General features: G+C 28.3%; 1 protein-coding gene across 3 annotated transcripts; it reads left to right on the forward strand.

The window, feature by feature from the left end:
• Positions 1 to 11,313: 11,313 nt before the first annotated feature.
• LOC114390964 (AT-rich interactive domain-containing protein 1-like) lies at positions 11,314 to 15,738 on the forward strand. Of its 3 annotated transcripts, none has more exons than XM_028351920.1 (3): positions 11,314 to 11,497; positions 11,955 to 13,163; positions 14,334 to 15,738. In XM_028351920.1, the coding sequence occupies exons 2-3, from the start codon at positions 11,973 to 11,975 to the stop codon at positions 15,186 to 15,188; spliced, it is 2,046 nt and encodes a 681-aa protein (XP_028207721.1). In that variant the 5' UTR covers positions 11,314 to 11,497; positions 11,955 to 11,972; the 3' UTR covers positions 15,189 to 15,738. The 3 variants fall into 3 exon arrangements, with proteins under 3 accessions (XP_028207721.1, XP_028207722.1, XP_028207720.1); XM_028351921.1 differs by having other exon boundaries at positions 11,315 to 11,497; positions 11,980 to 13,163; XM_028351919.1 differs by lacking the exon at positions 11,314 to 11,497 and having other exon boundaries at positions 11,525 to 13,163.
• The last annotated feature ends 8,212 nt before the right edge of the window (positions 15,739 to 23,950 follow it).

The following is a 23,950-nucleotide window of genomic DNA, read 5'->3' on the forward strand; positions in this document are numbered from 1 at the left end:
GTATCTCTAGTTGGTGACAGCTGACAAAGAAATAAAATCTTTCTAAGGTTGTTTACCTGATACTTAACTGAATAATTCTTTTTTTCCTTTGATGTTACGGAGTATTATTTGACCAACCAATGAATTAGTTACTTAGTTTTATAATTACATTTTTCTAAATGGTGGCTGATGGGAGGAGTTCATTGTTGTTTAAATGGTTACATTGATGGTACTGCTGCCCTTCTTTTATTTATTGTTTTAATTCATTAACTTGTTAAATGTTTTATATTTCATTTTTTGTTTACCTTGCATTTACAGTCATTGTTTTTGTGGATCCCTCTCTGATGTAATTAATGCATTTTCTGATCAATGATAGAAGTATTAATTGTAAAAAAAAAAAAATCTTTGGCTAATTATGAGGAAAATGAGGTTTGACTAGATGCTACCGCATGTTGCTTCTCTTGTTGACTGAAAATTTTTGTTCGGTTGTGACCTTTTCTGTATAGTGTGTAGTTTTGATGCTCACTCTCTCTCTCTACAAATTTCTCAATATTTTTTTGTTTGTGTTCTTTTTGTAAAACAGAAAATGGATACCGTCTTGTAAATTACAGCTGCAGTTACATTTTCAGTGCAAGTATATATTATTGCTAGTAAAATCCTGCCTATATTCTCAGAGGATAAGAAAACAAAGATAATGCTTATAAGAAAATAAAAAATAAAAAACAAAGATAATAATTATTGCCAAAAAAGACACGCGGGAATTGGGAAAGGAAGAATTAAGGACACTTGTTAAAGAATTTAATATCAAAGTATTAAAAAGTAAAAATATAAATACATAGATAATTTTTTAAAAAAAATACTTTTAATTAGCAAGCTTTTCTTAAACACAAAATGAGGCACACAAAGCAAGAAGGCATGCATCTTATACTGGGCTGAATCATGCACATGGGGCTCTTGGGTGGGAAACGGGTTAAATAGGTTATACCTTAAACATTAACAAAAAAAAAAAACAATGACTTTGCCTTAAACGATTAAAACGAGTTAATTTAAATATGTTTTTCTTACATGAAGCTGCTGAGCTGGGGTTAGACTCAATAAATAAATAAAGCTAAACCGTCTAACTTTTGTTAAACTTATAAATTAGTTGAATAAGTCATAAATTAGCTAAGAATCTGAAATGCCTTAGACTCTTAGAGTATGTTTAAAAATGAAGGAACAGTCAAGGATGGAATTTCACGGTCTAGTTTCACTTTAGCAAGAAAGAAAAGATTAAAAAAAATGTGGGCCTATATATTTTATCATCCTATCAAAAGTGAAAAATGAATAGAGGAGAAAACTAACATTTGAGTGGCTAGTAATTTAAACTTTTTAATCATATTACATGGGCTCAATTTTAGTCTATGCAAATAAAATAGCATCTATGGCGAGAAGAATTTTCCGTTAATTAATATTTTACTTTTTTAGGAGATTAATCTTGTGACTTTCATTTGTTACTTTTAACACAAAAATATAGGAGGAAAGGTGATGTTTTGATAATGAAATAAAAAAAAACTATTTTATCTTTATTTTACATACTTTTTTATTATTTATTAAGGATATTTATGTCATATATATATATATATATATATATATATATTCCTTTCACTTTTCACTTTATATACGTCGACGCAATCTAAAAAATCATCTCATTTTATGCTCTCTTTCTTTCTTCTATTCTCGTCTCTTTTCTAAATCAAATATATCACTTACCCATGTTAAGTTTTTGTTTCGAGACTTAAGGTCTGTTTATTTAACTTTTAAAAAAAAATTGGTATACAGATTTTTGAATTTTTAAACAGATTTTTTTATTAAAAAAAATAGTTTAAGCTTGGATGTTAAAAATGTCATGACATTTAAAACAAATCAATTTTAATTTCCTCAATGGCACCGACATAGAAGAGGCACATGAAAGAGAGAACATGTTCCCATTCATAGTACTTCTTAGAGTCCTCAGCTCCGGCAGCTATAATTGAAACTGTTGCTATAGACTACTCTGCAATTCTGAATATCTAAAATATGTAAGCTCTAAAATGACGTAATAAGAATAAGGAAAAAAAAAATAAAAAAATATAAGTATGGTTTTTGGTGATTACGAATATCTTTGTTGGTCATGTTGGATGTGTACTGTTTGTCTACTCTTAATTGGCAGTGACAAATTGCAATCCCTTTTCAAATCTCCTCCACTTTTAGAAATGCATGTAAACATTTTTTGTTTAACTGTCAAATTACAGATCCCCACACAAAAATATGTGACTTACAGTTGTCTACATATTTCTTACTAATTATTCCTAACAGCAATTTTAACGGCTTTTTGTTAAATAATTTTCTCCTTTTTTTCAAACTAAAACTTTATTATTTTACATTTTTGTGTACTTATTCATGTTTATTTGAGATTAAATAATTTACAAAATTTACTGATAATGAATCAAACCAACTTAAACATAAGTATAGTTATAAAAATAGTTTGAGACTCAATTTGGTAATTAATTCTTTAAACTTGATCTATAAACTAAATGAGTTAACTTGAGTTAAAATTGATCCCGCTACAAGCTAAACTTAAACTATATAAAACTCAACTAAATATAAATATATTATTTTAGATTTATTTATTCCTAAAAAACTAATTAGAAAATAAAATTGTAATTACACAAATAAAAACTCTCTCGCACAAACATATTAAATAATATATTTATATTATTAAGTTCATGTAATTAACTTTTTAATTAATTTTATTTTGTACAAAATAAATAAAAATATATAAAATAATTATAATTTTATATCAAATTGAGCTAACAAACTAAACTCAAGTCAAACTGTGAGTTGAACCAATACTTATCAAATTGAGTCGGGCTGAAACAATTTCAATTCATTTTTCAGTCCTAGTTACAATTACAAAAATATTCATGAAAAAACCATTCAGTTGGCTATACCAATGAAACTATAAAATGCAACCAAATGACGCAAAATTTGTCGATTGATCCACGGGTAGGGTGAGAGTTCCACCAAATTTGGTGATTTTCAACTAATATCAACCTATCAGATATATGGTATTGAAAAGATACTACCAGAAAAAGAAAAACTGTCGTTGACATTGCTCATAAAATAATATCTCATACTTATAAATTTTGTTTTGGCAAAATAAGCAATATTTATTTGGTAAGAAACATTATTAGAAGTGGACTCTACTTAAATAAAGTATAAACTCTAAAATCTATAACTTCAAGGACAAAGACATTATCTTAAAAAAGAGAGAGAAAAAAAGGAAAAGGCTGTTGAAATCAAGACATCTCTTTTCTTTATTTAGTTTCTAGGAATGAAAGTAAAAAAGTGAGGAAAGAAAACAAGAAAATAGAAGTTATTTGGTTGAGAAAAAATCAAATGAAATAGAAGGTAAATATTTAAATTGAAGTTGATTAATAAGTAAGAAAATAAAATAAAATAAAATAAATATTAAATAAAAACACATTATTATTATTATTTAATTGTCATTATTAATAATATATAACACAACTGACAACTCAAATATTTCTCTCAAAAAACACAACTCAAATATAATACAACACACAGGCAGCGTGGAAAGCTCTGATAATCAATTATGGGATAACATAATGGACTATTTTGTTTAAACAAAAAAGAAACTAAAACTGTGATAAAACCTTTTATGAGTTTCTTAAAAAAAGTATAAAATCATTTCTTAAGAAAAAAATAGACAAACACATTAAAAAACATAAACTAATTTTTTTTATTAAAAAACAATTTTTTAAATAAACTTAAACAAACGAACCCAATAGATTATGGGAACCTTGTGTAGTTAATTTTCACATTTTTTCGGTGTAGATAACTTTCGTGGGCTCCTTCTATTTCTTAAAAAAAATCTCGTTCATTTGCTTCCTGCCAAATAACAAGCGTTCATCTAAGAATAACAAAAAGTTATTAGTCTAAATAGTATTGAATTTAGTCCCCTTAAAAAAAGTCTGGTTAAATCTTGTGTGAATGAACAAAAATATAATTGGGAGAAAAAATTTACTAAAGGTAGCCACCCAAGTTTTTTATGTTGAAAATTAACTATAAAAAAACTGATAAATATTTTGTATCAATCATATAACATAATGATTTAAAAACAGTCAACATTCATTTATTTATGAGAAAAATGGCTATATACTTTTAGTGTAAAATAGTTTTATACTGCCATCTAATTAAAAACTATCATTTAGGATAAGTTTGTTGACTTTTATAAAATTATGTTAAAAGTCACATCAACAAAAATTTATAATTGAATAACAATGTAAAATTATATTACATTTATTATAGTTAAACTTTTTATTTATACTTTTTTTTTCTCCCCTCTCTTTTCACTATACCAAACACACTCATTAGGTATAATATTAAAACTCAATAATTACATTAAATTACATCATTCTATATTTATCTCTAACCATATTACATAATATTCTCGTAATATGCTAAATTCAATATTGGTGGATATTTCATCTAATTTTGCTTTTACCATCATTTCTTGGCATTTTTTCACCAATTGGAAGGTTCAAAGAAGGCATTGTTAGTTTGTATTCACAACTTGGTTGCAAGTCTAGAATTATATAAGACAATAGAGCAAGTTGGAGGCGAGTTTAACTATTCATAGCCTTGCTTTGCTAAAGACAAGGCAATTTGGGGTGAGTTAAAAAAAGGCAACTAAAAAAAGCTCAACCTCATTGTCATTAGGGTTGGAGAAACTCATAGATAACCCACATTTTCGTGGCTGAAATTTATTAATTACTTGGATGAAAAATTTGTTCTTATCTAAATAATATTTTAAAATTAATTTCTTAATTCATTTATTAATTAACTGATTGAAATAAAAAAATACTTAGATATATCATGTTCTTATCTCACATTTATTACCATGATGTAGATAATTCAAATATAGGTTATCAAACTTAGGAGTTTAAGTATACTGGTAAAAATTTTATAAATTCAACTCGTAAAAATTCCTATAAACCTATAAGAATTTACAAATAAAAAATGTAATATCAAAAAACTTATTAATGACATATACATTTAAAAAAAAAACACTCTTACCACAATAATAATTTAATATTTTAACTGTATACTAAAGTCAAATAATAAATCATAATAACAATAAAGTGTAACAGTACATTAATACTAAATAATATAAAGATATATAAATTCATAAAATTATAAGTTATTAAAATAAAAACATTTTAAAAATAGTTAATTTATTCAAATTGTTTGAGTGACAATAAAATATTGTGGTTGTTAACATCTTTATTTATTTTCTTTTTTTCTCTATATCTATTTTAGCTTTCTAATGATTGATGAAGACAAGCCCCAACAAGGTTATAGCAACAACAAGAAACCTTTGACAAAAACTCATTATTACCATAAGGATTTTTGTTATGATGATTAGGTTTACTATGAACATGTGTGTCATTGATTCTCTATAAAATTGATCGAGATCAATTATAACCAATTATTTTCAGGCTAGTTACATTTCTAATCCAACACATTACTTGGACCAATGAGATTTTTTATTTATAGTCGAACCGATCCTTTTGGTGATTGGTGAGTCTGAACCAATTTTAATAACACGAAAAAATTAATTTAATAAAAGTTTGTAATTATAGTTTGACTATTGTTTATACCTGCCACAGGGGATTGTTGTGGATGATTCCAACTCCACAATAATGCAAAAAAAAAAAAACTTTGTAGATACTAATTTATTACTTAATTATTTGTAATATAATTTATTAAAATTGAAAATAATTCAAATTAACTACAATATTACAAAACTATATATATGTATTTAACCTTATACATATTTTCACCTAAAAATACATTTTCTATTATTTATATTGGTCAAAGAACATTGGTTGAACTTTTACTGTCAATAAAGGACATTTTGGTCATTTTACATAAGAAATTCAAATAATTCCAAAAAAAATCTCAAAATTACATTTAATAATTTAAATATCATTTTAAGTTAATTGATTTTTTCCACTTTTTCTTACTTTTATGAATGTTGGCCTAATATAGTATTTTAAAGATAATTTGATCATTTTTTTTCCTCGGTCCAGATTTTTTTGTTTGAAATAAATCACAATTAAGAATTATTCTAAACTAATTTTGTTCCTCAGAATTTTGAGATTCCTGTCCAATTTTCCACAAATAAATGCAAGATAGATAAATAAACAAAACAATAATTAAAAATGAGGGTATTACACAAAAGACACTTTACTTGCGTTAATAACGATTTTACTAGAGTGAATATATATATATATATATATATATATATATATAATTCTTACATTGATATTGATTGTATTTATAAGAACATTTCTAATTGTGTTCGTATAAACAATATATTAATTTATGTCGTCTTAATTTTAATCAACTCAACTAATTTGCTCTCTAATAGATATTTTATTAAAAAATTGTTTAATTTATAAATATTTTATTTTTCTCCTATCTTTACTATAAAATTAAGTAACTCATCAGAAATAATTATTTATATAAGTAAGAGTTAAAAATGGACTCACTTCCTTGATTTGAAACTCAAGGCCCTAAATCTTGGTCGGGGTTATGAAACCAAATAAACAGGAATATAAAATAAACAAGATATAGAGGTTGGAAAAAATTGGTCCAAAACGGAGTAATTTATTTAGGAAGTAAAACAACTTTACAATTCCTATTTGAAAGGAACATGTTTGGTGTAGATTGAAAAGTTTTTGTTCTCGTAAAATCCCGTTAAACTAATCAAGGTACGTATTACCTTAAACTACCTTAGGAGTTCTAAGCATGCCAAAGAGATTAAAGAAAAAAGGACAAAATGAAGTTTGGTATAAGTGCTAATATGATATTTGGAAACCTCTTTAAGTAATCTTAACAATTTGGATAAAGTTGGGAAGAGACAACATTGAGTCATCGAAGTTCTTGAATATCAAACTCAGTGAACGAAAAGTGAAAGGATTGTTGGATTTCTTAGATAATTCACAGACTCAACCACTTGATTGAGGTAATTATAGTAAGTATTTATCCATCTGTTCAGAATTTGAGGTTAGAGGTCCAGGGCCCAAGGCCTACTAAATGCAATAGTATTTTGTCTTGGAGTAGTGACAAGGTAAATTTACTTTGAGTTGAGATAAGATCTGCTATTCAAGAAGACACATGATTTTTAAGATGAACTCGTAAACAATGTCTTATCTTGACTCAAAGTAAAATCACTCTATTGTTGTTTTAAGACAAAATAGTATTACCCTTGAGAAGCCTAACCTCTGAACTAGGTAACATAGCCTATCTCAATCTCTCATAAGTACAACCAACGTTATTATAGTAGATAAGGATTTTTTATGCTATCACTTTGGTGAAATTGTTAGTGACTTGAACATTAAAAGTGTCTTTTGCAAGTAACTATTTCTTGCTCATAATGTCTTGGCCTATCGAAGAGTTCCATTCTCATTAGAAAAACTTGAATCTTAGTCAACACAAAAAATACATTTTGGTCAATTATATCCTAAAGTTTAGTGAAAATCAACATATGTGAGAGACGTGAGTTGATAATATGGACAAATTGACTTTTTTTTTTTCAAATTCATTTTCTTGACAAATGGGATGTGTCAAGGGTTGTTTAAGTTATTTGATAGACGAATAAATATAAGATTAAATTAAATTATGTGGTGCGAGACAAATTATGATATGAAAATCATTGAGAAAATAATCTAATAACTAGTTAATATTTAAGGAAAAAATAAAGTTATAATATAATGCAAGGAATTTTTTTCTTCAGAAAAATATAAGTTAGTTGTAATATACAATATTATTATCATCAGAAGATTATTGACAATATCTTTTAAATTTATTATTTATCTCTATATTTAGCTATCTATATCTATTTATCTCCCCTTGTCCCCTCTCTATATATGTATATGTAAAAAAGCTAAAAGGAATTTTAATAAATATTTTAAGGGTAAAATTGGAATAAAATGAAAAAACATAGAAGCTCTTTTTTAAGAGGAAAAAAAAGATAGAAGCAATGCACGGGACCATTTAAATTATATTTTTTTAAAAATATTTTTTTAAAATGTGTATATATAAATAAAATTAATTTTAAAAATATTTAGTAGTATGTTGTATATAACTATATTAAAATCATGTGTATTTTTTTTTTTAAAAAGATAGTGATATTTAAAATAATAAATAAGATGAAAAGATACAAAAAATAATATATTAAATTATTTTAAAATTTAAAATAAAAAATCGATAGTGATATACATACCAAGTAAACATTAAAAATCAGAAGAATTCATTAAAGTACCACTAAATATTTTTATAAATCATGTCATTGTAAGAGACAAAATAATATATAACTTTTATTCTTATAATAATATATATAATAAAAAAATAAATTTTTTATCAGAAATAAAACATAAAGTTAATTATGTATTGCATTTAATAAATCCATAAAAAAATTATAGAAGAAAAAAAGATATTTATATTTATATATCTACAAAAATACTACATAAACAACATTACAAATTAAATGACTTTTTCGTAAGTTTGTTTCATTATTTTTTTTATTACTTTAAATTATTTCTGATCAACAACAATAATTAAAGATATATTTCATTATTTATTTATTTTAATATAATTAACTGGTTGTTATTTGTTTCGTAAATGGATCTATCTTGCGATTTTTTTATTGGTAAATGTTAATTCATATTTATGAAATATACTTTCATACATTTTTTATATTATTAATTTATTCTTAATTATTTATTATTTTATATGTTTTTATATTTTTATTCATCGACTAAATTTTAAAATAACTTTTATGAAGTATTTTATAAAATATCACCGAAATTGAACTCCAAATTGATAAACTATTTTTTTTAAATATTTTATTATTTTTATTGACGAATGTTATTAGTTAGTTGGTTAATTTTTATTGACAGTAGTATTCAAATTAGTAACTTATATTTTTCTCCTTTCATCTTTTGCCATCAATTAGTAACTTATTAGTCAGGCTTAAATAAGAAATATTAATAAGTAAATCACTAAAGTCATAATAAAAGGACCAAAATGCTTACTCTCGTGTTATTTTGCATGAGTTTGTACAGAGAATGTTATCCATGAATTTAATTGCTAAAATTCATAAATTTATAAATACTAATTGCAATAATTACTAATAAGTATTGAATTTAAAAACAATTTTATTCTTTGTTATGAAAAAATTGTTTTAATATCATTAAATATTAATTTAATATAATTATATTTATTAATATAATTAAATTCATTATTAAGAATCATGACATTTAAATTTGATTAGATAATATCAACTGCTACCATTAAGCGTGTGAGATTGATTGTGACACCAGTGGTCTAAGTAAATAAATTACTTTTTAAATTATGATTGTTTGTAAAATATTTGGTGTAAACCAAGACATCACTAGGTCAAAAATCAAAAACTAATTCCCTATTTTTTACACAAGTAGTGGAATTCATCATTACATGCTTCTATCAATCATATCACATTATATTGACATTATTTGTAAAATATATTTTAAAACAAATAATTTAAACAAATGTGTAAGTAGTATTAACCTTTAACCATTATAATTGTAATGTTATTACTTAATATAAAAAGTATAATTTTTTTAATAACCAAAGTTGCATATTAAATAACATTAATGCGAACAATTTAATGCTTTGTTAAATACAATTATTACAAAAAAAATGTTTTAAAAATAAATAATCAATGACTATTATAAAATTTAAAATTCAATCAACGGTCAATGCTTTTTCAAGTGAATTTTACTTTATAATAAAATATCTATTTTTTTAATAACCAAAGTTGCATATTAAATAACATTAATGCGAACAATTTAATGCTTTGTTAAATACAATTATTACAAAAAAATGTTTTAAAAATAAATAATCAATGACTATTATAAAATTTAAAATTCAATCAACGGTCAATGCTTTTTCAAGTGAATTTTACTTTATAATAAAATATCTATTTTTTTATTAATATAAATTAATCAATTTTTTTAAAGAATGTAAGACACTCAATCAAGTTAGGACAGCTTAAAATATAATTTGAAGTCATCTTCAAAATACACTAATCTAATTTTAAAACTCAAATACCTAGAAATTCTTTTATACGTAACAGTATCGAATTAGAGTCCTGCGTTAACAATTCTGATAAATACTTTAAAAAATAATTTTATTGTTTATAATATTCCTATCCAATTTACATACAATTATCTCTAGTAAACCATAGCTATAATCTTTAGCAACAAAAATATTTTATGTGAGCAACAAAAATATTTTATGTGACCCATGTATCAACGTGAATTAGTAACCTTGAAAATGAGTAGTTTCAAACTTATAATCAATTTTTTTTCAAGGTCATTTGGTTTGTGAAAACATTTATTGTTTTTAGCTTTTATTTACAAAAAATATCACATTATTTTTCACTGTATTATAGTTTTCAAAACTGTGTAAAAAATCATAAAAAACATATTTTTATTTTTATTTTCATTGCTTTTATACATTTTTTTTAAAACATGAAACAACGTAGCATTTTTTATAATTAAAATTGAATAAAAAATATGTGTATTTGAGATGAACCCTTAATTTTCCCTATAGGTAGTTTTTTTTGGATGAACCATATTAATTTTTAATTTATGCATACAAATATCTATAACTTTGTGGTTCATACTATTCTTCTTGGTTTAGCTAGATCCGTACGTATGATAAGTTTTTGGTCATTCATAATCATGTTCTTTTTTAAAAAATTAACAATCCTAAAAATACAATGAATTTATTTTATGCAATTTATAGATAGATTTTCATATTAAAAGAAAGGTTAGGAAATAAAATCCCCAACAATTAATATAATATGAAATATAAAAAACTAAGATTACATTGAATGCCCCCAATCAATTTGGTATATTCTTGGGCAAAAAGGGGTAAGATGATAAATCTTGAAATTTTGGACAATCATTCATAAGGGCATCCATGTGTTGATGACAAACTCTCATGCATTCTCATATACCCCTTCCCACAAAAGCCCCTTTTATTAATTAAATATTAAATACTTTTTTTTCCCTCTCATCTTGTTAAAGAAATAATTCAAACCCACCAATAATCCCAACTCAACCATGCATCTAGTGAAATCCTAACCAAGGTTAGTGGCTCCTCCAAACCACCTTTATAACAAAGAGGATGCTGTGGATCCAAGCAACTCCCCCATCCTCTCATCAGAAAACCCTAATAAATCCCCTTTTTTTCAGTTTTATGAAAATAGAACCCCTAAATTTCCTCATAACAAATTGAAGAGAAAATACAAAAGAGAGAAAAACCAATTTTTATTTTTAATAGGCACATAGCATAGCCAAGGTCAAGGAAGTCACAACTCACACCATAGGGGTCCATCGAAACCCTCTTTCTCTAAAAACTGGTACGTCTCTCTCTCTCACTCTTTTCTTTTCTTTTTTACTTCCAATGAAAATTGAGATATTGAAGAAGAGGGTCTGCGTCTGTTGAAAACTTGAATTTTAGCCCCTAACCCCTCTCTCACACACACAAACACACTCTCTCTCTCTCTCTCACACACACACACTCTCTCTCTGCAATTAACATCATTGTAGAGAGAGAGAGAAAGCGCGGGATATGAAAATTTTCTTCCTCGCACACAAAGGTGGTGGAGTAAACAAGCCCTAGATAGCACCAGATCCCCACCCTTTTCCATTTTCCTGCCAAAATCAATTTTTGACCGTGACCCAGATTCCCAATCGGTGCCAATTTCGTGCCCTTCAAACCGTTTCCATCGATTTTTCGCGAGAGAAAAAAAAACCTAGTTTTTTTAAAAAATTGAAACGAAATGGATGATTGTGAGTGTAATAATTTGTTTCTAGGGTTTGAATTCCAAATCCATGGCAGGGCGGTTGGTGTTGGACGGCGGTGTTCGCGTGGAAGATAGTGGCAGCATTGTTGGATGCTCAAACGACGGTTCTCGGCGCCGTTTCGAGAAGTTGGTTGCTGAGTTCACGAGCGAGATCTGTGGGAGTGATTCTTTTTTGCCTTTTCCGCCAATGTTGGGTGATGGGAAGACTGTGGATTTGTATAAGCTGTTTTTGGTGGTGAGAGGGAAGGGTGGATACGACGCCGTTTGCAATGGCAAGTTGTGGGATACCGTTGGGGAGGAGTCTGGGTTGGGTGTGAGTATTGGTTCTTCCGTGAAGTTGGTGTATAGTAAGTATTTGAGTGCTTTGGATGCGTGGTTGAAGAAGGTTGCCGAGAGTAAGGTGTCCCCTGAGTGTTGTGTGGTGGACGATAGGGACATGTTTGGGAGGCGGTTGATGGAGTTGCAGGCTGAGGTCGAAGGGTTGTTGTCCAGTTGCGCTGAGGATGATGCGGCTCGAGAGGAGGAGGTAAAGGGTGGAGGTGATGATGATGATGATAATGTGGATGGGAGGAAGTTGTGTGGTGATGGAAATGGAGGGTGTCCTGATTCGGAGGTGCTGGACTGTGAGAAGAATGAGTCGGTTCTTGGAAATGTGGGTGGGGGAAACAAGGGTGGTGGAGGTGAAGGAGATGGAAATGGAGGGTGTCGTGATTCGGAGATGCCAGACCGTGAGGTGAATGAGTCGGTGAATGGAAACTTGGGTGGGGGGAATGATGCAATGGAAGCGGGGGAAGAGTTTGATGGAGGGAAAATGTCTAAAGAGCAGGTGGTGGATGTGTTGGATGGGGCGAACTACAGTGTGGCTGGATTGTTGAGTGGAGGCGAGAAGTGTGGCGACAATGATGGTAGGGGCTTGGTGATGGATCCACCTGGTGGGGATAGTGATGATCGAAAGAGGAAGAGAGACATGTTGGATTTGTCTGATGGGGATAGTGATAGTTCTGATTGTAAGAGGATGCGAGAGTCTGCGTTGGATATGCTGAGCTGGGTTACAGGTGCTGCAAAGAATCCCTGTGATCCTGAAGTTGGTTCAATACCTGAAAAGGCAAAGTGGAAGTCTCAAAGTAATCAGGAGGTGTGGAAGCAAGTGCTGTTGTTTCGAGAGGCAGCGTTTCTCAAAAGAGGTTCTGATACAAGCAGTGAACAACGTAGCTGGCAGGTAATTTGAAATTATATTGAGTAAAGTTAGCTAAGCTTAAATTGCTTTCATAAATGAACTTGTTGCTACAACATGTTTAAAAATTAATAAATTCAATGAGTAAGTATGATAAAAGTTTTTTTTCTGTTCATCTTATATTCTTATGTGCTGTTAAACTTATTTATGCAATAATCCACCTCTTATTATTTTTCCTTTCCTCAAGTGTATTTGTTCTTCAACGTGTAATGATCATTGTATGCATTTGTTACTTTGAACTTCCTCTGATTATTTTTATTTTGTTTCATTTTCACATGGAATGCAAATCTATTGACATTGGATGCTCTTTTGATGAAAACAAACAAGGCAGGAAAACTTAAAAGAGTTTGGGCTCAAACCTGATCTTTTTGCATTATTAATGTGTTTGTGGATTGATTAAGTTTTTTTTTTTCTTTTGGGGGTGGGGGGTAGTTCATTCACTTGCGCATGTGTGCAGGAAGAAATTTAAGGCATAGTGGAACGGGTTGGGAGGTCTATCTAATTTTTAGTAACATTTGGATCCGTTCATTACTACCTTGTGTTTTAGTAAATATAGTTATGTTTGAAAGTATGTTATAGTGTTTTTATGTTGAATTACCAAGTAAAGAGTATTTGCATATTTCTGAAAAAGGATAAATAAATAGCTGAAAAGAGGATTGCTTACGATTTTTTAGTCATTTTTCCGCTCCCAAAAAATGTAGAATCTTCCAGCATGTTTCTAAGATGGGTATCGATCATATAATTCAGTCTCCTTACTATTAAAGAATGTTATGCTATTATATGTTCACATTAAAGGTGGCAAGGCAAACATGACCACTATTATGAGCCCTTTTTATTGAAAGCATGCGTAACTTATGGATCTGTGAACCCTTTTAGAAGGGTATACCCCAAATTGCAGGTTAAACTATGAAGGCAGAGCTCACTTGTCATTAGTTAATCTATAACAAGTGTCAAATATATAATTACCATCTATTGAACAGTTCTTGGTTAGTTGCATGCTTTGGGGGTAGTAAATGCATTCTCCTTTTATTAGCTGGTTCTCTAGATGTCTTGAATTTTTGTCCAAATGCTCTGCCATTTTATATATTTGAGTAAACAAATTTCAAATATCCTTGTGATATCAAATTAAAACTGAAGCCTTCTGTCATTTTATAGAGTCAGAAGATGCACCCTTTCTTGTATGAAGATCATCTTGGGATAAACTACAATCTTAGGGAGAGGTTGAAATGTGACAAGAAGATTTTATTTGGCCAATCTACACCGTCTGCACGAAGTTCTTCTGATTCATCTGTAGGAATTGAGAACAGAACAACGAGTCCTAATACTGAAGATCCCTATGATGCAAATTCAGGTCTTGACAGATGTGCCACAGTACGCATTCCTTTGGGGGGAAATCGTCAAGCTGAAATACCAGAATGGACCGGTGATATTTCTGAAGGTTATTTGAAGTTTTCAGGGACCTCAATATGGCCAGTGGCAACAGTAAATACCAGACTTCGTATTGAAAAGGACCCCATAGGGAAGGGAAGACAAGATTCATGCAGCTGCTCTGCACCAGGTTCTGTTGAGTGTGTAAGATTCCACATTACCGAGAAAAGGGCTAAAGTTCATCTGGAATTGGGTGCAGCATTTTACGACTGGAATTTTGATCAGGTAGGTGAAGACGTTAAGCTATTGTGGACAGAAGAAGAAGAGAAAAAATTCGAGGATGCGATACGATCAAACCCTCCATCACCTGAGACATATTTCTGGGACCATATCTTTAGGGCATTTCCTACAAAGAGCAGGGCAGATTTAGTTAGTTACTACTTCAATGTCTTTATTTTGGAGCGCAGAGGATACCAAAATAGGCATACTCCCGATGACATTAACAGTGATGACGATGACGATGAAGCTGGACCACTGAGGAATGTTTTCGGACATCAGACACCAAATTCTGGATATCAGGCACCGAATCCGCGCGGTTCCATCTTATTAACCCCCAAAAAGTCACAAACAAAGAAAAAGTAAAAGTGGATGCTTGTCAAAATAATAGGAGCTTTGTTGGGGATGTAAATTTTGACAAATTTGTGCATTCTCACTGGCATTTTTCAGCATCTAAGGATCTTTCTCTCCTTGTTTAGAAGGTAAATCATCATTGGTTTTGAGAAGCAGAACTTTGGAGCTTAAAATGGTTTTGTGGGGGGGGGGGGGGTCAATTTTGGAGAAATGGTGTATTTGGTGGTGGAAGTGGGAAAATTTTGGACAAACTTAGAAGCGGATTACTAATCACATGCTTCCGATTTTGAGATGCATCTTCTGTCTGTCCACAGTGATATATAGCTGCCTCAGATTGCACATTTTTTTTTTCTTAAAAAAAAACTTGGTTTTGATTGCAAGGGTTTACTTGAAACAGAAGCCTTAGGGAATATAGGTTCACATTTTATTGTAGAGTCTCATGAACGAATACATCAAAGTGCAATTTAAATTGTAGGTTTCATTTTTATGCGACTTCGTATTTTGATTTGATGTTTCTTACTTTCAAAGTGGTTTAGAATTTGTTTTGGCTCAGATGTTTTCAGTTTGGTGCCTATCAATATTCTTTATCTTATTTTTTTAAAGGGTTCTAAATAATGTATGGATTTTATTTATCACTTTGTCGTATTCAATTGTTTTTTTGGGGTACATTTGTCGTATTCAATCGTTACTCTTGAATTCTGCTTAAATGTTAGTTAATTTTGCCTAGCTATGTAGATGTACCACTACATATACTGTATGCTGAACACCTATTATTTATTAGGGTAGAAGGAATTTCTAGTAAGAAAAAAGGCTACACTTATACTACAGCATAGCGTACGTAATTATCAAAATTTATTTCGCCATATGTTTAAATGTTGCAAATTTATGCATCCAACACTACCTGGATAAATTTTTACTAGTTACTAAATTTGGCCTTTATGATTATTGGATATAACAAGTAAAAACATTCAAATTAGTGTATACTTAGTAAGAACATTAATAGAGCTAGATCGAGTGATTGTTAACTACATTTTGTTCGTTATTATCCGGTGTTTGATGACGACGAAATAAAGAAGAGATAGGAAAGGGAGGAAAGCGTGGGAGTCAAGAAAACTTCAGTAGTTTAGTACTTGAGAACTGACCAAGAAATTTTTGTGGGTCCTGCGTTGCAGAATTTTTTCGTTGAGTTGAGAAGAAATAAGGGGAAAAGATCACTGGTGTTGAATGTCACAATATTGTTCTCTTTCTCTTGTTGGTGTTGGTGGTTGGTTCATCCTCTTTCTCAAAATAGTAATTTTATTAACAATTTATTTCTCTTCTTTCTTATTACCAGTAAATAACTTTAATTTAAATACTTCTTCTGTATTTTATCTTATTTCTTTTCAATCAAACAATCTCTATTTCTATCTTTTACTCATATTTTTCTTCTTTTCTTTTCTTATACTTACCTACTTCCAGTCCCTCTATTTCTTCTCCCTCTACCAAATAAAGGCTTAATGTTTTTTCCTTAGATTTGCACTCGAGTGATTGCTAAATTCATTTCGTTTGTTGTTAGTTTTGTCTTAGATTTTTACTTATTATTGAAACTGAAATCGTAACACAAAACTAAAGTATAATAAAACTGCTCCCTCCGGTCTTTGTGTGCTAAGCATCAATCAATCCATGATCAAATTGGACTTAAATGACCCAAATTTAATTAAAGTTCAAAATTTAAAGCCTATGTTTGGCATTTTATCAAACACGTTCAGGCTAGGTTCATAGTTAAATCTATGAACATTGTGAGCTACAATGAGTTGGCCCAAAAAGTTCAAGTTCAATTCAAGCTTAAAATGAGACGCAAACTTGATGAAAGCCTTATTTGTACTAGCTTTTAGAAAGCTAAGCCCAAATAGGCCAGGTTAAAGAAAAGCCCCCAAATTTAATTCATATTTAGAAATTAAAACTCAAGCTCTATATTTCATCAAACGAGTTTAGAATAGGCCAGAGTTAATGTGGATCATAAGGTATAATAGGTCAAACCAATGAATTGTAGATTCAACTTGGACTTCTAAAATGCATACCATGATCGAATTAGGTTAAAAATTTCTAAATTTATTTTGTGCTAACAATTTAAAGCTCAAGCCTTTCAATTTATCCTCTATTATTTTTGGGATTATCAAGGTGAAAATATTTATTCTCATGTTTGTTAGAAGGTTATGAAAACATATTCTCGAAATATATTTTATTATGAGAAAAATCACATCTTCATATATTTATCATGTTGTTACCGCGATTTCATTTTTCCAAAAAAGGCTGAAAAAATTGATTTATTATTTTTAGTTTTGGGCCCGTTTTTAAAAATATTTTTAGGAAAAATGTTTTCTAAATTTTAACCAAACATATTCACTCTTATTTTATGTTTTCTTTGAAAAATGAAAACAGAAAACACTCTTACTAATCTCATATTAGGTTAAAAATATCTATATTCAATTTGTGCTTAAAGTTTAAAACTCAAGCTTGATATTTCACAAGTGTACTCAAATAACGAACTATATCAAGTCAAGCCAAAAAAACCAAATTCAATTTAGGCTTTTAAAATGAGGCATAAAGCTTGTGGAAAGTTCCATTTGTATAAACTATTTGCACACTAAGCCTTGATTGGATTAGGCTAAAAGTCCCAAGATTTAATTCATGCTATAAAACTAAAGACTAAGTTCTATATTTCTTCAAGTGAGTATGAGTTAGGTTAGGCGAGTCAAAAATTGTACATTTAATTTGAGCTTTTAAAATAGGAGTCAAACCTTATAAAAATCAAATTTTGTATGAATTTTTGTAGGTAAGCCTAAGTCAATACATGATTAGATTCAGCTAAATAGACTTTTTGTGCTCAAAATTTTAAGCTTTAATATTATATTTTATAAGTTGAGTTCATGATAGTTCAGCCAATTAGACTTGTTTTGTTACCTCTAACAAATATTAAATAAGAGACATATAAGCATATTGAGCGAGTGATGGAGAAAAGTATCAAGAGGGATGACAAAACTTAAAAAAAAAAAAAAAATAGAACCAGAAAACATTTTTTCATTTGAAAACTATTTCAACCCTCTTTTATCCGGTTTTGTTTCAATTTTAAGTTTGAAAACTAAAAACTTATTAACACTCCCATTGTCATGCTTTTAAATTAATACATTAAATGTAACTTGTTAATGGGTAATATACTCACAAGTCACAACATGATGAAGTCCATCACAAAAAATATACATCAGCTCAATATAATAAAATGAAACGCAGAAGCTGATTTCAAAATATTTTCTTTCAATTTCCCGTCACTTAAAAAATTCAAATTTTTGGATAGTGCATAAGAAACTGGCAATTGAAAGTTTTAGATTTCCATGTGAATATGTGATTATATTTCTCAAAAGATTTTTTATTTATCAAAACCTCGCCCTTGGGCTACATTTATTATTATATCGTTCTCAAAATGACTTGCATTCTGTTATGAGTTATTAAATTTCTAACATTGTACACAAAACAGTTTTGATATAAATTTAATGATAAATGCAATATTTTTGGTCTGAGATGTTCATTATTTGGATATCACAATAGATCCGACTAAAGCAAGTTAGGTGAAACGATAAATATAATAATATAAATTGCATACGTTTGGACAAAAAAAATGTCCGCATATTTGTAAAAATAATAAAAGTGCGAGTATATGTAAAAAAGTTTATAAAGAAGAACATGTACGTTCGTTAGGAAAATTGAGATTAGATTATGGTTAAAATAAAACTAGAAATTATTTTTTCTATTAATGGAAAATACTTTTCTAAAAAGATTTGGTGTGTTTTTCATTATTTGCTTTTTACTACAACTAGCCATATTCATTAGTGCAGCTCGGAATATTATGTATATCTAATTTCTTTGGTGATGCATGACACTAGATCTTTTTGAGAACCAGTAGGTGAATGTTACTTTCTTTGTTGATATTTCTAGTTCAATAGAGCCTAGCTGTTCACTATAAATATAAGGTTCGATAAGGGGCAATAAAGAAGAGGTAAGACATCTTTAATAGACTCCTAAGACATAACGTTGCGGAAATCTTGGAAAAAAATATCTGCAAGATCCCTTCATTAATTGGTATTCTCAACATGGAAGATTAGTAGTATTTTTTTTTAATTTATAAATACATGAAAGATTAGTAGTTTTTATTATTATTATGTTACTAGTACAAATTATAGAACATATCTATCGATAAACTAATCTCTGTGAAAAAATTTAATTAATTATTTTTAATATGATTCTTTTCTTTTAATTATATTTTTTTTAACAAAACTCAAATCAAGAAGATCAAATTTAATATCACTTGAATCAATGACATATTCTTTTATGGAAGATTAGGATGAGTATATATCTAACTTATAGTTCATAATTTGAAGGTATAAGCTCAGAATTTTGTTGAGAATCTATTAAACATCAGAATTTAGTAAAAAAAAAAAACTCAGAATTTTCAATCGATATATTAAAGTGGGTTGGACTTTTGAGTGGGTCTGGCCCAAAAGATAAAAAAGGTGTCAATAACATAAAATGATACATAAATTCTTGATTATAGAAAGTGTATAATACAAATTATATATACTTAGTCCATTAATATCCAATAACTACACAAATATTTGTGTGAATATGATTATTTTATATTTAAAGTGATAATGTATCAAAATGTTGGTTGGCTAAGTGTGCGCGCATTAGATGTACACTTGAATCTCTTATTAGAACATGCCTTATGTAGTTATGTTCTATGAAACATCAAACATGACAGTTATCAATTGATTTTGATATATGAAGAAGAAAATGTAAGTTGATTGAATTCTTTATCTAAATAAGAGCCACCCATTTTAATGTGTGGGAGAAGAAGTCCCATGAAAATCCCAACACTATATTTCACCCACCCCTCAAGGTTCATTGCCGTCAAAGCAAGTTTAGCCCCACAGTCCAACATGCTCTAAAATGAGTATTAAAGTTGCCCAAAATGACACCAATTGTCTTTTGGATTCTAGCTAGTTAAAGTTGCCCACAAGGTGTTTCCATGGAGAAAGGTTAAACTGTTAAAGGATTGTAGATGAATTTCTAGAGATTCATCCTTGGGATTTTAAAATTTAATAAAGAAATGTGGCAGCTACCTTATATCAAGTGTAGTTTTCTTTTTCATTTTTTTTTAATCGAACAAGTGTTTTTTACATTTTTTTCTCCTGACAAGTCATTGTTAGATTTTCTAACTAGGATACGGAGTGCTAAGATTTTATCTTAGGTCTTCTAGCAATGAGGGGACCCACATGAACCATTTGTGTGTTTGTGTGTGTTCCCCTTGGACCATTTTGTAGATTGAGGAGTGTGATTTTGTTGTACTTAATTTTATCCCCTAGCTTATGATACAGGATTATAATGCATGTGCTTATTTGTAAATCTCTCTTAAATCTTTTTGCTTTTATATGATAAATAAACTTAGTAATTGCCTTTTTTTTTTTTCATTTGCATTTCAACAAAAATATTTCATTCCTATTTATGTATTATTTTAAAACTTCAATTGTTAGAACCTATCTTAAAACGAATTAGTATCGAGTGATATTGTGCAAACATTCCTTACTCCCACCTCTATATATGCCTACAAGAAAAGGATGCCTACTAGAATAGGTAATCACAAAGATAAGCTACAAACTTTAATACTATATTATAATTTAAGTTCAGGCCTAACTTAATTTTATAAGATAAATTATATATAATACTTTGGTATTATCTCTAAATTTTTTTTGGCAAACAAACATATATTATTAAGAGAGATGATAAAGGGTACTAGAAATTTTTATTTCTAGTTAATGTGAGATTTCCAACAAAAATAATATGTACTGAATAGATTTATTAGTGTTTTTAATCCCTATGATTCATCAAATGGATAATTTTAGTCCTTTAGTTTCAGTTGCTCAAATCAAGTCTTGTACTTTTTCTTTATATGAAAAAGTTTATGAGAGTTGGGTCTTGAGACCTCATCATGGACAAATCATGTTAAAATACACAAATGACCCCTTCACTTATTTTTTGGTTTTTAATTGTTCTTCTAACTTTTAAAAGTTCTAAAATTGTTCTCTTACTTATTTAATTTATGACAAATTAATCATTTCAAAAAATTGATCATTTTTTATTTTTGAACATAATTTTGAATATTTTTTTACTAATTCAAGATGTGAAATTTATCTTTTTAGTTTTATCTACATGAAAACTATGAAAATCAAATAATGTTCGGACCAAAAAAAGGCATAAGCAAAGTGAAAAATACATGAAAAATAAGTCTCAAACTAGAAATCTAAAAATCTAATGTCACGTTCTTTTCTTATTATTGATAAGACTCATTTTTTATGATATTTTTACTATATTTATGACCTTTTTTGTTTTAAACATTAGTTGATTCCAATAATTTGAATCTATTGAAGTTTCACGTCTTGAATCCATTAGAAAAAGGTTCAAAAATGCCTTTTAGGAAAATGATCAATTTTTCTGAAAGAACTAACTTATCATAAATTAAATAAGTAAGGAGACCATTTTAAAATTTTTAAAAGTTTGGAGAATAATTTAGAACCAAAAAATAAAATAAGGGACTATTCTTATATTTTAGCTAACTAAACATGTTTCAAGATTCAAAAAATATTTAGAGAGATATTTATAGATTGTTCAGAATGCAAATAAAACTCTCATTCTTAAAGTTAATGAAATTTAGTCCAACACTTTACTTATCAATATCTTCTAACAACATTAAGTGACATGAATTTTATTAGATTTTATTTAAACATGAATTTTGCCAACACTTAAAGATGATGTGACACTATAATGTTAATATGTGCTTGAAAATGGGTTTTAAAATTGAATTTTTGTTTAATGTGAGATTTGAATTCACTACCACATGTACTAACACCAAACACAAGACTATTATGACACTAATTGATTTGTTATAGGCAGAAAAAAATATTATACACAACTTAAATGTGTGATAAATTAAAAATACATATATATTTACTGCCAGTAAATAAATAATATGACATTATAAAACTAAATAACCAATAAATTATGCTTTTTAATCCTATTTATCTAAATATAAACTCATTTTCCCATATTAAATAATTTTTCTGAACAATCTTTTCAATTTAATACTGAAAAGATTATCTAACACTAAATTAAAAAAAAGTTATCTCAGTCATTAAAATAATGTATTATTAATGATGTAAAGATTTCTTAGTGAAATAAAAACATTATTATTATTAATTTTTAAAATGTTAATAAAAGAGTGTTTGAAATTAGAGGGACTAAAATCACTTATTTAATAAACGAACTAACAATACAAGTAATCATATTTATTTATTTAATCAATTATATCTACATTTAATTCTTAATTACTTTATGCACCTTATTATTCTTTATGAAAATGGGATTTGAACAAAATGCAAAAACACGAGAATAAAGGAATTCCAATGAGAGTAAAGATGAAATCACACCTATATTTAACCCTATATATTATACACCAGCTCAGCTCATATGAAAAAAGAAAAAAAGATTAGACATACGGAAGAAATGATAAACAGAAAACTGCTGCATATAAGGTATTTAACCCTGTATATTATACACCAGCTTATATTTACAGGGATTAAAAAAATTATTATGTAAAAAATTACTAAATAGAATAAATATTTATAATTTACTTTTAAAATACATGAATTTATATTAATATTGATTACATTTAAAATAATTGAGTTTGATGGTTGAGCTAATATTCCACCTGTCATTATTTTTTAAAACTGAACTTAATATAGTTAATATTTATAAATTTTTGTAGAACTTATGTTGCACCTAATTTAACCCGTCTTAAGTAAGACGAGGTGAATTGATCCACTTGCTACGAGTTTGAAAACATAACCTATTTTAGCTTAGAGATTGGTTGGTGAGTTGACATACTATGGCAAATTAATGAGTCATAAAATGATGAGTTGATTAACTAAAATTTATCCAAAAAATTAAAACAAAACTTAAATGATTTGTATTATGTGATAAAGTTTATTTTTTCCCCACTCACCAAATTTTCTTACCTTAGCTATGTCTATCTCTAACAAATAAGATATGATCATGTAAGGTTAAGATAAGGTTCAATCTTGTGCTACATAATCCAAAAAATATTGCCCAGCATAAATGAAATAGGTATTATTATAGGTTACTAAATTATAACATGAACATTTGACATTAAATAGGTTTTTTTAATTTTACAAAAAAAAAACAAAATAATATGTTAATAAATTAGGTCGATAACTTATCGAGCTGTATCTTTAACCTACTGAGTTAACGGATTACAAATAGACAGAGCACTTAAATGGATTAAAAAACTAAGTTACCTAATATTATTTTTAACATTAAGTGTGTGTTTGTGTTGCGCAAGACGAATGATGCGTAAAATATATATTCGTTAAAGGCAATTGTATCCTACAGAGTAAAAACAATGAATTAAAAAATTTGGATATTCTACCCTAAAAACTAGTCCTGTTCTCAAATAATCTTAATAGCATAAACTAAATAATTTTGGGTTTTTAGCTTGAGTTAGAGATTGTGTGTTTGTGTTCAAGAAAATAAAACTAAAGACATACAATAGTTTCAAGAATAGATATGTATGAAGAGAAGTGACTCAGATTGTGATTTTGCATGTACCACCCCTAACTCCTATTTTAATTAAGAACTCTCAGTTACCAATTAATCGTCTAATATCT

Source organism: Glycine soja, chromosome 16 (assembly GCF_004193775.1).
Source record: "Glycine soja cultivar W05 chromosome 16, ASM419377v2, whole genome shotgun sequence".
In the NCBI taxonomy this organism is placed as follows: domain Eukaryota; kingdom Viridiplantae; phylum Streptophyta; class Magnoliopsida; order Fabales; family Fabaceae; genus Glycine; species Glycine soja.